The 14,687-nt window shown below is 40.8% G+C and overlaps 1 protein-coding gene across 3 annotated transcripts in view; it reads right to left on the minus strand.

Annotated features, from left to right (window-relative positions):
- bbs9 (Bardet-Biedl syndrome 9) overlaps positions 1-14,687 on the minus strand; it is a 193,212-nt gene that overhangs the window by 35,032 nt on the left and 143,493 nt on the right. The window contains exon 23 of one of the 3 annotated variants that reach the window (XM_038710512.1): positions 9,113-9,480. The exons of the other annotated variants lie outside the window; for them this stretch is intronic. Within the exon in view, the coding sequence (XP_038566440.1) occupies positions 9,431-9,480 (50 nt within the window). The 3' untranslated portion in view covers positions 9,113-9,430. Of the gene's footprint in view, positions 1-9,112; positions 9,481-14,687 lie in introns of those variants that run through there. 3 annotated transcript variants of the gene reach the window in all.

Below are 14,687 nucleotides of genomic sequence, written 5' to 3' on the forward strand. Positions count from 1 at the left end.
GAAAATAAAATAGAGTAAACAGTGAAGAAAGAGTAAGAAGAGGAGGGGAGAAGAAAAGAGAGAAGAATCCAGAAATAAAGACTTTAAAGAAGAAGGTGAAAGAGGAAAATAAAACTGGGCTGAGAAAAGTTGAGAGAAAGGTGAAGTGAAAATGATGCTTTGACATGATAAAATCACAGTAACTATTACACCAAAAAAAACCACCAAGTCGAAAGATTACTTCATTAATTCTACTTATGGGGAAATGAAAGAGGAAGACTAGCAGGTTTGCTCCAGCTTCCTGAGTACCGAGCCAAGTTTAACATGTGCAGGGCAGTTTGGGAGTGTGTGTGGAGGACAGGAGGAGAATTAGAGAGGGATATTAATGTGTTTGCGTGAGAGAGAGAAGGAGAGAGCATCAACCTTCAGCAACAAATGATGTGAAAAAAACAGGAGAAGAAAAAAGAGAGGAGAGGAAGATTTTCAGAGAAAGATCAACCGATGGTAAGCAGGGGAAGAAAGAAAGGAGGAAGGAAAGGAATGAGGTGAGTGAAGTGAAAATAGATAGATGAAAAGAAAAAAACACCACCATGCAGAAAGAGTGCTGCTGCTCTGGATGACAAAGTAATGACACTGCGTGACGACAGGTTTATGTTCTGTATGCCGTAAAAGGTTCTCAGACCACGCTCAGTGTTGAAGGAAAAAACAGGGAGAGAGATGGAAAAGAGAGGGGAGAAGTAAGAGAGGAAGGAGGGAATGAAAAAGAAAGGACAGAATAAGAGAGCGGTAAAAAGAGAGAAAAGAGAAACAGCGCTGTCCTGATTTCTCAGAGTTACCTGGTTACTCCTGTACATGTACAAGAATCGAAAGAGAAAGATGGAAAGAAAGACAGAAAGAGAATAAATGAAAAGAAGAGCACATGAGAGACAGAGAGAAATCTGAATGTGTAAATTTGAATTAAAAGACCTCGCAGTACTTAAGTTTGAAGCCACATCGAAGGGAACGCTGGATTCAGACCGACAAAGGCATTTCGTCAGAAAACATTTCTAATTTAGAGGCTTCAACAAACAAATACAGGGTCACCTGGCAAAAAAGTTGCACCATGCTCAACTTTTATTGCAACACAAGGCTACACGTCATCCAGCAATGCACTGCACTGGCCAGATTCATTTTTACTTTTCCCATTCATGATCCCGCATACAAAGCTCTGATTGGCTCGGCTGTTCTTCCAACTCAACCAGTCATGTAAATCATATAAATAATTGAATCACTGACAAAACTGGAGAATTTTTTGCATGGCAAAATGTTGAAATGTAATGAACACAAACATATACGAAATATCTGCATCTGTCACAGCTGGATTTAAACATACAACAGAAACTGATGCAGTTGTAGGCGTACAGAGGGCTCTCTGAAGTCTGTTTCTTTAACTTGTAAACCACAATCAAATCTTTAAGTTGCTTTATGTGTGATATTCGTCTTAACTGAAATAGCTCACTGCTGGAGTAATGTGAGTTTGTGAATATGCGCGCGTGTGTTAGTGTGACCTCAGCATCAAACTGTGGGCAGGGTGACATTGAGTTTTAGCAACATCTGCTCGTTAACAGCTACAGCACTGACAGTCTGATCATGACCCTGTGTGTGATTTTATCCCACCAGAATCCATCAGCTCATCTTAACCAAACATACACACCAGACTCTATCGCTGCCATGGCAAACGTAAACAATCCAAAGTGTCGCTGACCCGGAGGACACACACACACACACACACACACACACACACACACACACACACACTTTATATAAGATCAGTTGCCCCACCTGAGAGGGGACGAACACATGGGGAAATTACTGGTCTCATGTATCAGTGCAAAGTTTTCCATATTCAATGATGAGCATTCCTCTGCTGCTCTGTGTGAACGGATTCTGATAGAACACATCAATCAAATTTCACACAAATTATTGTGTTATTGTTGTAATCAGAAAACAGAGTAAATAGCTGCACACTGGAAACCCCTTTGTAGTCTTTATAATTGCTGACATTTCGATCAACAAAGGCTTTCCACTGGCATTTTGAAACGTCTCTGTTCATAAAGACTATAAGAAAGTTTCCAGTGTGTGTGCTTTATTTTTTTTCTACTGAACTCCTCTGTCACGGGAGTCGTCCAATTTCATTAGACAGTTTTTTGTGTCCCTGTATGAACTAAAAGAATTGCAATTTTCTGATTATTTTCTGCATTGTGGAAAATAAATAAAGAAATATAACTAAATGTATTTTTGTTATTTTGGGAATGTTTTTAATGACAAAACATCCTAAAACAACCTATTTGAGTATTGTGACAGCACTGACTGCACAGTCTCTTTCTTTAGTTGTCTGTTTTGTTTTTTTTTAGACCAACAGTATAAAGAATCAGAGCGGAGGCAGGCGGTTCACAGGTTTAACATCAGCTCAGAGATTTTATGGAGACGAGGTCTGATGTCTGTGCCAAGGCGTAACCAAAGCAACATTCACACACACAACAACTGCAATGACATGCTTTTCATCCGCAGCTCATAAACAATTCTCCTGCTCCTCTATGGATCATATGGTCCACGAGAGCGAGAGACATCAAAGAGAAAGAGAGAGAGAGAGAGAGTGTGACTGCGGCAGGAGGGAGCAGACTCTAAACTGAAGCTCATCTGTTCGAATATGGCAACTTAAAATGTAGAGACAACACACACACACACTCTCTGTAAACACAAAATGGTTATCCATATACACAAACAAACCCAAAATGAGGTGTAGGCTATGATAAAAAACACACCATTATGTCTTTGTTTATACACACACACAAACTTTCACCCAGATGAACAGAATTAGGATTTTCTCACACACCCACCCACACACTCCCACACCCATATACAAAGCATTCACATCCATAAACACAGAATTATGGAAATGACACAAACACCCTTAAACACACAACACTCCTGTTTTTACTCAGCCACACACACACACACACACACACAATCTTAAACACAATCCAAACTAATGGCTGATGATGATGAATAGGCCCCATTTCAGCCCATTCACGGCCAATGTGCTCCCAAACCGGCGATGAGTTGTTATCTGATTGGTCAAATGCCAGGAAGAAAGTCTGAGGGCTGCTGCATGAAGCACTTAGAATACGATTTTCTTTAAAAGTATCCACACTTTTCTTATAAGAAAACAAGCTGCACAAAATCAGTTTAAGTGCACCACTGGATCTACCCTTAAAATCTTCTGTTTCTACCTTTTGTTTCTTTAATCCCAAATCGTAAAATCAATAAACTTGCATGAAAATAAAAAATAAAAACATTTAAAGCTGCATTTATGTGAGGCTTAGGCATAAAAAAAAAAAAACGAATTATATATATCTATATGTCGGTTATTTCTATTACAAATGATGCACTCGTCAGAATGTGACGTTAGATCATACAAACAGCATGTATTGAATTTCATTGGTTTATTTGTTGTTTAATTATCAGGACTTAATCCTACAGAACAGGCTTCACGTTGGTGGTGTCTGGGCTGTGAAATAACAGGAAGTTGGGGGATATTATTACACATATTACAACTTCAGCAGTAAAAACGAGCAACGCCATCTCTCTTTTTATCTCTTCCCCCATCTTTTTCAGGATGAGCTGCTCAGTGTGTGTGTGTTGGTGTGTGTGTGTGTGAGAGAGAGAGAGAGGGGTTAAACCATGTTCTCATTGGCAGGTCATGTCTGGGTCAATCTCACTGGCTCCAGCACTTCACTGTTTAACCCCTTCATATCCTCTTTTCTGTCTCTCTCAAACACACACAAATGAACTTTGGCTACTGTCTGTCGCCACCAAATGTGTGAGTGCATGTTTGCTAGAATAGATCTGTATTCTGAATAAAAACCTTCTATATTTTATCAGTTCACGGACAAACTTGCTAGCAAAATATACACCACAACATAAATAATTGTGTTAATATAATTACTGTAATGCTAATAATGGTTAATTTGAACATTTTACTGTTAGTAGGAGACTAGAAAAGAGTTCATATTCAGTCAGCTGTAGCCAAGACAATAGTTTTAAGCAAACTGATATGACAATAACATCCATAGCCCTTCAAAGGGCTGTAGTCGAGCTATTTGGCCATGAAAAGTAATTCTCTGATGTCTTCCCATGACAAAAACTACATATTGGATGTTGAAAATGATGGCAATGATTGAAAATTTCAGAAAGGTTTTGTTAACAAAATTAAACTACACTACAACAATATATTTAACACAGTTAAATAATAACATAACAATAAAACACAGCAATATAAATGCTCAACATAATTTCTCTCTCTCTCTCTCACACACACACAATTAGAAAGCTAACACATGAATATGCATCTTTAATTACCAAACAAATATTTTGTTATGAATGTCAAACACAAACACGCCCTATACGCTCCTGTGCCAACAAAGTGTTAGCATGCAAGCTCCCTGCAGACATTCCAGTGGTTTTCATCAGATTCGCTGTGACTGATTGACTCAGTCAGTACTGGTCCCACTGGGATGTTCCCAGTTAATTACTGTCTGTCGCCACACACATAACAGGCTTTGTAGACTTTGATGTGAACATCCAAGAGTGACAGGGTACTCAAGGGGGTACGTGTGAGTGTGTGTGTGCGCCAGCGCGTGTGTCTGCATTCCACTAAACTACTTGCATGCTTTGAAAACTGCAAAATGAGTTTTAATATAAAAATGTGTGTGTGGATGTTCTGTTTGTGTATAAACTACAGAATACATTTTAATGCTTTGCGTGCACCAAAGATATTTCTCTCTCTCTCTCTCTGTACTCTGAGATGCTTTGAAATGTGCATCCTTGCTGGAAGCCAACAACAAAAACTGCTTGCACCAAAAGTGACAAAGTATTCCAAGGAATATAAATGTGTGTGTGGTTGACCCATAAAAAACTCTGCAGGAATGCTCAGTTTGGTGATTTGACAAAGAACCACACGTATAATTATACCTCAGCTATCTTAACCTCAGTGATTCCAAAAATTTGTCTGAGCCACTTCCAGAGCAACATGAACCAACATGGAATCTGTGAAATGAAACCCCTCAAAAAGCAAACTGACTCTGGTCTGTGTGTTTGGTGAACATCTTTGTTTTGTTTGGTTTTGTTGTGTTTTCCTGAAGTGCCATTTATCCCCATATGGTAGAGACCAACAGAACGGTTGTAAACTACTGTGATGTGTTTGGTAAACAGGTTTTATAGCTGCAAAATAAATCACCAAAGAACTAGGTACGGCTCAATCACGAAGCCCCTTGTGAGAAACACAGCACCTCAATGCAAATAATACATCTCTAACCCACAGACTGTAATATGGACATCGGAAGTGGGGGAGCTGCAGCAATCATTACTATGAGTCATTATAAAAATCAGCACTTCATAATAAAATAAGTCTACTGCCATACTAGAGGCTCTGTGAAGCTTTACGTAGACACAGCGGTGCTTTGAGCTGAATGTTAACATAAGCAAGCTCACTAAAGAAAAGTTAGGGCATCTCTAAAGTTATTAGGATATAGCATCATGTCTGAACAAAATGTCATGACATTTCATCCAGCAGATATTTCTGTCTGGACCAAAGTGGTGGACAGACACTGACGGAGACACTGCTATCCCGTCATAGACATTAGAGACATATGTGCTAGAAAGACATAGACTAATATGCGTTTACAGTTTATAATTGGGGTACCCACTTGATTTGGCTAACTAAATCATATATCATATATCTACCTATATACAGTGGGTACGGAAAGTATTCAGACCCCTTTAAATTTTTCACTCTTTGTTTCATTGCAGCCATTTTCCAAAAATCAAAAAAGTTCATTTTATTTCTCAGTAATGTACACTCAGCACCCCATCTTGACAGAAAAAAACAGAAATGTAGAAATTTATTAAAAAAGAAAAACTGAAATATCACATGGTCATAAGTATTCAGACCCTTTGCCGTGACACTCATATTTAACTCAGGTGCTGTCTATTTCTTCTGATCATCCTTGAGATGGTTCTACACCTTCATTTGAGTCCAGCTGTGTTTGATTATACTGATTGGACTTGATTAGGAAAGCCACACACCTGTCTATATAAGACCTTACAGCTCACAGTGCATGTCAGAGCAAATGAGAATCATGAGGTCAAAGGAACTGCCTGAAGAGCTCAGAGACAGAATTGTGGCAAGGCACAGATCTGGCCAAGGTTACAAAGACATTTCTGCTGCACTTAAGGTTCCTAAGAGCACAGTGGCCTCCATAATCCTCAAATGGAAGACGTTTGGGACGACCAGAACCCTTCCTAGAGCTGGCCGTCCGGCCAAACTGAGCTATCGGGGGAGAAGAGCCTTGGTGAGAGAGGTAAAGAAGAACCCAAAGGTCACTGTGGCTGAGCTCCAGAGATGCAGTCGGGAGATGGGAGAAGTTGTAGTAAGTCAACCATCACTGCAGCAATCCACCAGTCGGGGCTTTATGGCAGAGCGGCCCGACGGAAGCCTCTCCTCAGTGCAAGACACATGAAAGCCCGCATGGAGTTTGCTAAAAAACACCTGAAGGACTCCAAGATGGTGATAAATAAGATCCTCTGGTCTGATGAGACCAAGATAGAACTTTTTGGCCTTAATTCTAAGCGGTATGTGTGGAGAAAACCAGGCACTGCTCATCACCTGTCCAATACAGTCTCAACAGTGAAGCATGGTGGTGGCAGCATCATGCTGTGGGGGTGTTTTTCAGCTGCAGGGACAGGACGACTGGTTGCAATCGAGGGAAAGATGAATGCGGCCAAGTACAGGGATATCCTGGACGAAAACCTTTTCCAGAGTGCTCTGGACCTCAGACTGGGCCGAAGGTTTACCTTCCAACAAGACAATGACCCTAAGCACACCGCTAAAATAACGAAGGAGTGGCTTCACAACAACTCCGTGGCTGTTCTTGAATGGCCCAGCCAGAGCCCTGACTTAAACCCAATTGAGCATCTCTGGAGAGACCTGAAAATGGCTGTCCACCAACGTTTACCATCCAACCTGACAGAACTGGAGAGGATCTGTAAGGAGGAATGGCAGAGGATACCCAAATCCAGATGTGAAAAACTTGTTGCATCTTTCCCAAAATGACTCATGGCTGTATTAGATCAAAAGGGTGCTTCTACTAAATACTGAGCAAAGGGTCTGAATACTTATGACCATGTGATATTTCAGTTTTTCTTTTTTAATAAATTTGCAAAAATTTCTACATTTCTGTTTGTTTCTGTCAAGATGGGGTGCTGAGTGTACATTACTGAGAAATAAAATGAACTTTTTTGATTTTTGGAAAATGGCTGCAATGAAACAAAGAGTGAAAAATTTAAAGGGGTCTGAATACTTTCCGTACCCACTGTATCTATGACTGCTAAAGCTGCAAATTAGCTTTGGCAGAACTTGCATTTTCACAGAGAACAAGGATTGTGGATCTTGTCGCAGAACACTTACATTGGAATCGCAATAAAAGGGAATCTCTTCAGTGCCAGTAGGGGACAAGGAGAAACATTTTCATTAACAGACAACTCTTTAAACATACATGTGAGTATTGTTTGAAAAAAAAATGTGAATCCATCCTTCAAAGTAGAATAAAAACCTTTTAGTCTACTTTGAAGGATGGATGACACATAAACTGTAAATTGCATCCAAAATCACTCTACCAAGTTCACTGTTTAATTTGAATTCCTGAATTCTCAGTAGAAAACTATATGCACAGTATAGTGCCCTCTCACAAGGTAACAAAAATGCACGACCATGTATGTTTTGCTAAAAATCCCACAATACATTTCTTTTGCCTTTGACATCACATTTAAAGTTATGTGACTCTACACCTGTCACTGATGATGACGTTTTTAAATGATGATTAATTCTGAAATCTGAATTTACTAGAGGAAACTAGTGATTAAGGGACAGATTTTGGTCTATAACAAAACACTGAGTTAGACAAAGCAAGAGAACCAGGGATAACAAGGAGACCAGCTTTAATGTGACTATCTGCTGATATTAAGCAATGTTGGCTGATGAAAAACAGAATACAAAAACAGAGCAGCAGAGCCAGGCCTTTTAACCAACTACATGCGAGTACATGTTTTTAGAAGGAAAGACCAATTTTACGGCATAAACACTTTCGCCAAAACACACAACGATAAACAGACTAACACATAAACCGAGCTAGACATACACACAAACACACGTATACATAAACGTCAAAGCTCGGAGCTTCCAAGAAAACTGTTCACTCCTTGACACACACACTCCCACATCCTTACACACACACACACACACACAGCCTTACATCTTTCCAGACAGACATACAGTGCCATAAACATCAGCACATAGCTCCCTGCACCGCAAATTATGGAAAAATAGCTGTGTGTGTGTGTGTGTGTGTGTGTGTGTGTGTGTGTGTGTGTGTGTGTGTGTGTGTGTGTGTGTGTGTGTGTGTGTGTGTACCAGGGCCTCTATGTAAGGGAGTTTCCCTCCTAATTCCAAAACCTCACTATACAACAAGCAGCGCAAAGCTCAGTGTGCGTGTGTGTGTGTGTAGGAGACAATCGCTTGTCTTGAAGTTAGCTCATGCACACATATTAGCTTGACACTGTCCGTAAGCTAGATCTCTCTTCGGTCTAACACACACACACAGTGGAGAGGTCAGGTTTGGTGTCCACCTCTGCAGTCTCTTCCTGTGGGTGGAGCCTAGCTGTCTTTGTCTGCGTTAAACCCTCTTCCGCCACTACCAGCCAGCGGAGCACCAGCTCAGCACATAGAAAAGAATGTATGGTTTCCAACATATACATCTCTGAAATGTCCACTGACACATGCATGTGCACAACACTGTGCGTTCTTGGACATAATTGGTTGTGGTGGAGAATGGCCAATTGTAAGAGTGGTGGTTTTATAATATAATTAGTAGCAACAGTAGTAGCAGCAACAGGTGCAGATGCAGTAGCAAGTAGTAAAAGCTGTATAGATGCAGTCATAGCAGCCTTTGTGATAGTAGAAGCAGAGGCATTAGACACAACAGCAGTTGTAGTAGTACTAGGATTAAGGACATTTATTTTTCATTACACAACACAAGGTTGCACAACAAAATTAAAGTTCGTAGTCCCTGCACGCTACAATGATGACAGAACATGAAAGATAATTAAATTTAAATTAGAACAGAGGAATATATACAATATATGTTCTTCTGGGAGAATATACACAGCAGTAACAACATAGTGATGATAATATGGTTTTCACCTTAACATAAAAAGTTCTACATTTGGGAAAGAGTGCATCCAATTTGACTGTGTAGCAGCCTTAAGTCCAAGCTGAGCCAGCTCTCTTTCCTCTCCTCTGGGACGATCACCTGCCATGGTGCCTGGTCTGTTGGGTCTGGCTGTGTGGATGGTCTCAGGGTCCGCTGCACCAAACCCCAGCTTCCTTTTCCTGTGACTGCATTTCTGTCAAAGGTTAAACGTGTTTCCGCAATAAAGCCGGGAAAAAGAAACAGATAAAAAACAAAAATGGTTTGAAGGAGCCGCTGGCTGTAGCATCTGCATGCACAGCTGTTGCCATAGTCAAAATCTCCTGATCCAGTCTATTTAAACAATGGCTTAGCCTTTTAAATCAATCCCAACCAGACATTATTCAATGATGTTTTAGCGATATAGAGGGGAAACAAAGAGATTCAAAGATAAATGTAGTGAAGTTTGAAAAAGCTATCGGACGCTGCATCTATAGTCATCTACTTCTAAGTGTGCATCTAACTAGCAGGAACAGCAGTAGTAGCAATATTAGCACTTGTTATTGGTAATGACAGTAGTAGTAGTATCAGAAGCGGTGTGAGCAGTAGTAATAGTAGTTGCAGAAGGATCAGTGTTAGTAGCAGCAATGGAAGTGAGATTGGTAGTCACAGTAATGACAGTGGTAGTAGCATAAAAAGCAACAGCAGTAGTAGTCAATGTAGTAGCAGTAATAGTGACGGTAATAGCAGGAGTTGTGTGATCAGAGGCAGTGGTAGCAGAATTAATAAGAGTTGCAAGAGCGTCAGCAGCAGTAAAATTGTAATAGTAGAAGCAGCAATAGAAGTGTGAACTGGAATAGAAGTGACAGAAGCGGTAGTAGTAGCAGATGTCTAAGTAATAACCCACGACAAGATGTTCTTTTATAGAAAATAAAACAACACTAAATTGTGAAACTGTGTGTCGTTTCCTCAGCAAGTCTGTTATTTTCTATTTAAGGACACTTCAGAGACTCTTATAACAAGGCATCTTACGACAGGAATCAAGAGAAGCATGGATTTAGGATTTAGAGAATAACCTGTTGCCCAGAACTATGTGTGAGGTGTAGAGCAGTGGTCAGCAATGGGCGGCCCGAGGGCCAGAAGCGGCCTGCCAGCAATAACATCTGGCCCCCAGCCAGATTGCTTTGATAGGAGAAAAATAAAAAATAAATAAATTGATAGCGGCTGTTGCTGAAATAGATCTCAGTCATGACAGATACAGTTACTCACACAATCGCTTCCTCTTAAGTGATTGTGCCTCCAAAATAAAAGCACGACAACTTTTTATGCAGCAATGCTTTATGACAAGACATAAGTTTATTGAGAGCTTTTACTTTGAAGTGTTCTGAACGAAATTCAGAGACTCTGGCCTACTTGACACACCCGTCAGTAAAAGTGTGATTGGATTCCCCTGAAATTCCTCAGGGAAATGAAAATATGCGTCTGTAGGTTTATGAATGTGGATCAAACGCCAGGACGCACACACACACTTTAGCACATGCTTTATTGTGAACATGTGCAAAAGTGTCCTTATAATCAATTTATTTAAAATACCCGCAGTTAGTTTGAATCGATCTTACAAACTTCCTAACAGGAGTCTCGCACATTACCGACTGAGCTAAACATGCTCAAAATATACAAGGATTTGAAATAATTTGACTTTGTTCTGACCTGCCATGTAATGGTTTGACAAAAATTTTGCCTGATGCCAGACTTATCTGCCGACCTCTGGTGTAGAGTTATACATTTTAAAAAAAACATCTGCCAGCGAATGAAAATAACTATTATTTTTCATGGCCATTGTATAACGTCCTAGTAGTAGTAGCAACAAGCAGCAGAAGAAGTAATAGCAGCACATCAGCAGTATTATGGTGCTTTCAGACCAAAAGCGAAGCGAGCGCTCAGGGCGGTGAGTTTACATACAAAGTCAATGCAAAGACGCGTAGAGTCGCGACGCCACACACAACTGTCGCAACGCAATATTAACGTGACACACACACCAGGGACGCACATACAGCTGTCTCTTGATTTAAGTTAAAATGTTTCAACATTACTCAGAATCTAAAGACAGATAAGACGGAGGTGATACGAAAAAAGTAGCTGGTAGCAGGTACAAGTACAACTTTTACACAAAGGAAAATCAAAAGAAGGCAAGTAGTCGAGGCGAGTCGAGGTGGTACCTTGCAGTGGAAAAGGTGCTTTACGTTTCTCTCTCCCTGTTTGTCCGCTTCGGTGACTTTCTGCATCAGTAGTAGGCTAGGCTGTATAAAGTCACCGAAAAGAAACAGAACTTGTCTTCTGGACTTTTCCTCCGGTGATTTCCTTCACAGCAGCAGCTGCGTGTTGCGGAGGTGTGTTGACGACGTAGCCTATCAAAACAAAACTAACGTGGTAGCTAACAAATAACATCTGACTGGTGTGTCCAGTGTCGCAACTTGAAACGTAATCACCGTGTTTCTCTGATAAATGCAACAGTGTGTCGTCTAACCTGGGCGGCCTGCGGAAGTGTATGTGTGCGAAACACTGACTGAACCGTGCTTTTCTTTTTACAAGCCAGGTCTTTAACAGTGTCGACCAGCACTGTGTCTCAATCCATCTTGTTGAGAGTTTGTGAGTAGACGGCTGAGTGCAGACGCAGAGGAAGGGGCGGGGCTGCGCAGTGAGGGAGAGAGAGGAGCAAACGCTGGCAGGACTTTACGAAACAAATTAATCACCTCAACATCAAACTATATCGGTATAAACGGTATTGTCTAATTTCATATTTCTATTTAAATTATATCGGTATACATTATATACCGCCCAGCCCTAGTTGATTTATCTTCACTGGAGCTTCTCAGCAGCTAGATTCCGTGCACATCCGGTTCCGGTGTTGTTAGCGTCGTTTGGCACTACTTCATATTTATATAAAAACCGGACAAAACTGGACATTGCTGGGAGAAAAGAAAGCGAGGAGGTTGAACTACCTGGTGAGTTCGGAAAACGTGTATGTAATGTGCCTGTAACTGTATTCCAGCTATCGTTATACTTTACTGGGACCAAGTTAGCATAGCATAGCCCTGATCCATCCAAACTCCATTCAGAAAACAAACATTTTAGAAGTTGTTGTCCTGCTGTCTTGCTGACAGACCTGACAAAGCATGAATTCATATGTTTAACAAATCTGCATCATGTTGTAGTTCTTTCGGCATCAGTTTAATCCGTTTATTGCTATTTACTTACAGCAAAATGTGTACTTTGGGTTCATACAGCTGTAGTAATGGCAAGTTGTGTTTATTCACGTTATCGCGTTAAAATCGCCTTCTCGCGTTGTGTGTGAACACTTCCAGCGAATGTACTCACGCGAGGAGAAAATGTGCGTTTGGTCTGAATGCGGCATTAGTAGATGTAGTAGCAGTGACAGCAGGTAATGGGGTCTGTCCTCCTGTTTGGCTGGTGCAGCAGTGATGGTGTTCGGTGTGTTTGAGCACTGCGTGGTTAGCGTGTTTCGCTAAAAGGCTGCTCACACACTCACACGTTTGTTCCACTATCCCTGCAAGGACATCTCATTGACGCAATGCATTCTCTAGCCCCTTAGCCTAAACTGAACCATCACAACCTTAACTCTAAAACCAAGTCTAACCCTCAAAAAGCAATCTCTATCTGCCAGGACCTCGATTTTTGCCCAAGTGCCCATGGGTTGGTGTGCATTCAGGTTATTCAAGTCCCCCTCGGGATATAAGAACATGAAACACACACACACACACGTGGCGGCCACTGGACCGGCTCAGTCTGGAACTGATCATGTCTCATTAATTGCTGGAATTAATTAAAGCCACCGGGAACACTCCACCGAGCAACAACTTGCGCACATTTGCTTTGGCATGTGTGTGTGTGCTTTCCATGGGGATGTGTTTGAGTCTGTGTGGTGGAGCTGGGTAGTGTGGAGTAGGCCAGAATGTGTGTGTGTGTGTGTTTGAAGAGTTTTGATTTTGTGAGTATATATGTTTACTCGGCGTGTGAAGGAGAGTGTCAAATTGTGGTCAGAAGGTGTGTGTGGATATGACTGCATAGATTTGTGTGTGTGTGCATTTGATGGTTTATACGTGTGTGTGTGTGTTTCTGAGTGCGTATGACCATGTGCTGCATAAATGAGGAATGTCCTGTCCGGGACTGAGCGCATATTAGATGAGTGTTAGAGGTGTGCCCTTTCAAAGTGTGTGTGTGTGTGTGTGTGTGTGTGTGTGTTTGTGCACGTAAATGTCTCTCATTTCCATGGCCCAATATTTGCCATGGAGCAAAGCCCAGCCTTTAGCCTAATGAAGGAAACTAATCACGTCCTCTGTGATCACACACACACACACACACACACACACACACACACCCTCTTATTATTGGGCACACACACAAGACTGCAGGAAGAATAGAGGAAGAGATGGAGATGGAGGGTGTGAGAAGGAAAGGGAGAGAGGATGGAGAGGAGAGGAGGCATTATGTACCCATAATGCTTCTGTCTGCGGTCTAAAGCCTGTACTTTGTTTTGAGCAGTTGCCAACACTGAGAGAACTGACCTGACTCTTTCTACTGACACTGATCACTTCTCGCTCTGCTAGAGAAAACACTTAAGCTCTCAGAGGAACAGGTAATTTCCAGACCTCTAGAAAGTCTATATGTGAACTTTGGAAAATTGAAATCATTACCTCAAAGTCATCATTCAGTCTGGCATCATAGGGATTTAACTTTTTCTTTGTTTACATAGTAAATGTTTAAAGTAAGCTTTCTAAAAGGATAATTGGGGTTTATTACAATTTGGATCTTTGGCCACCATTTCTATTGATTACAGTAATAGTGAAAACATCAAAGTAATGGCTGAAATCATTCAATTAGTACAAGAAAGTCAGACGACAAGAAGCATGAGCAGTCAGATGATCAGACAAGTTGTAAGCCTAAAGTTTATCGAGTTTATCTAAACTACTTTATTTGGAGGAAAAACTAAAAGTGCGTGCACTTGACAGTAATAATCTCTCATTAAGCAGGAAGACTGTGTACTACAGAAAGTACATTAGAGGCAAAGTTGAAGTGGGAAGTCTGTCTGTAAACTGTGATCGATGTTTACAAAGACACTTCAGTGACACTGAGTAGTATTTTATCATAAGATACGTTTGGCTAGTCTAAGTGGGTTTTTTTTTTTAAAGAATTGTTGTTCATTGTTATATTGGACTTTTTTTTGTAGTGATGTCAAAGTATTCCCGTACTTAATGTTATTATTTCTGATAAAAATGACAGTCGAGACTACTATACATGCAGGAATATGAGGCCAGAGTTCATATTGGATATTGGGCATTCTCAAAAATGCATCAATTTAAAAAAAGCTTTCTGATTGAGTTGTTTATATGAGACAGTTGGCAT

Source organism: Micropterus salmoides, unplaced genomic scaffold (genome assembly GCF_014851395.1).
Source record: "Micropterus salmoides isolate LMB-PRFRI ecotype aquatic unplaced genomic scaffold, ASM1485139v1 Ms_hic_scaffold_11, whole genome shotgun sequence".
Taxonomy (NCBI): Eukaryota; Metazoa; Chordata; class Actinopteri; order Centrarchiformes; family Centrarchidae; genus Micropterus; species Micropterus salmoides.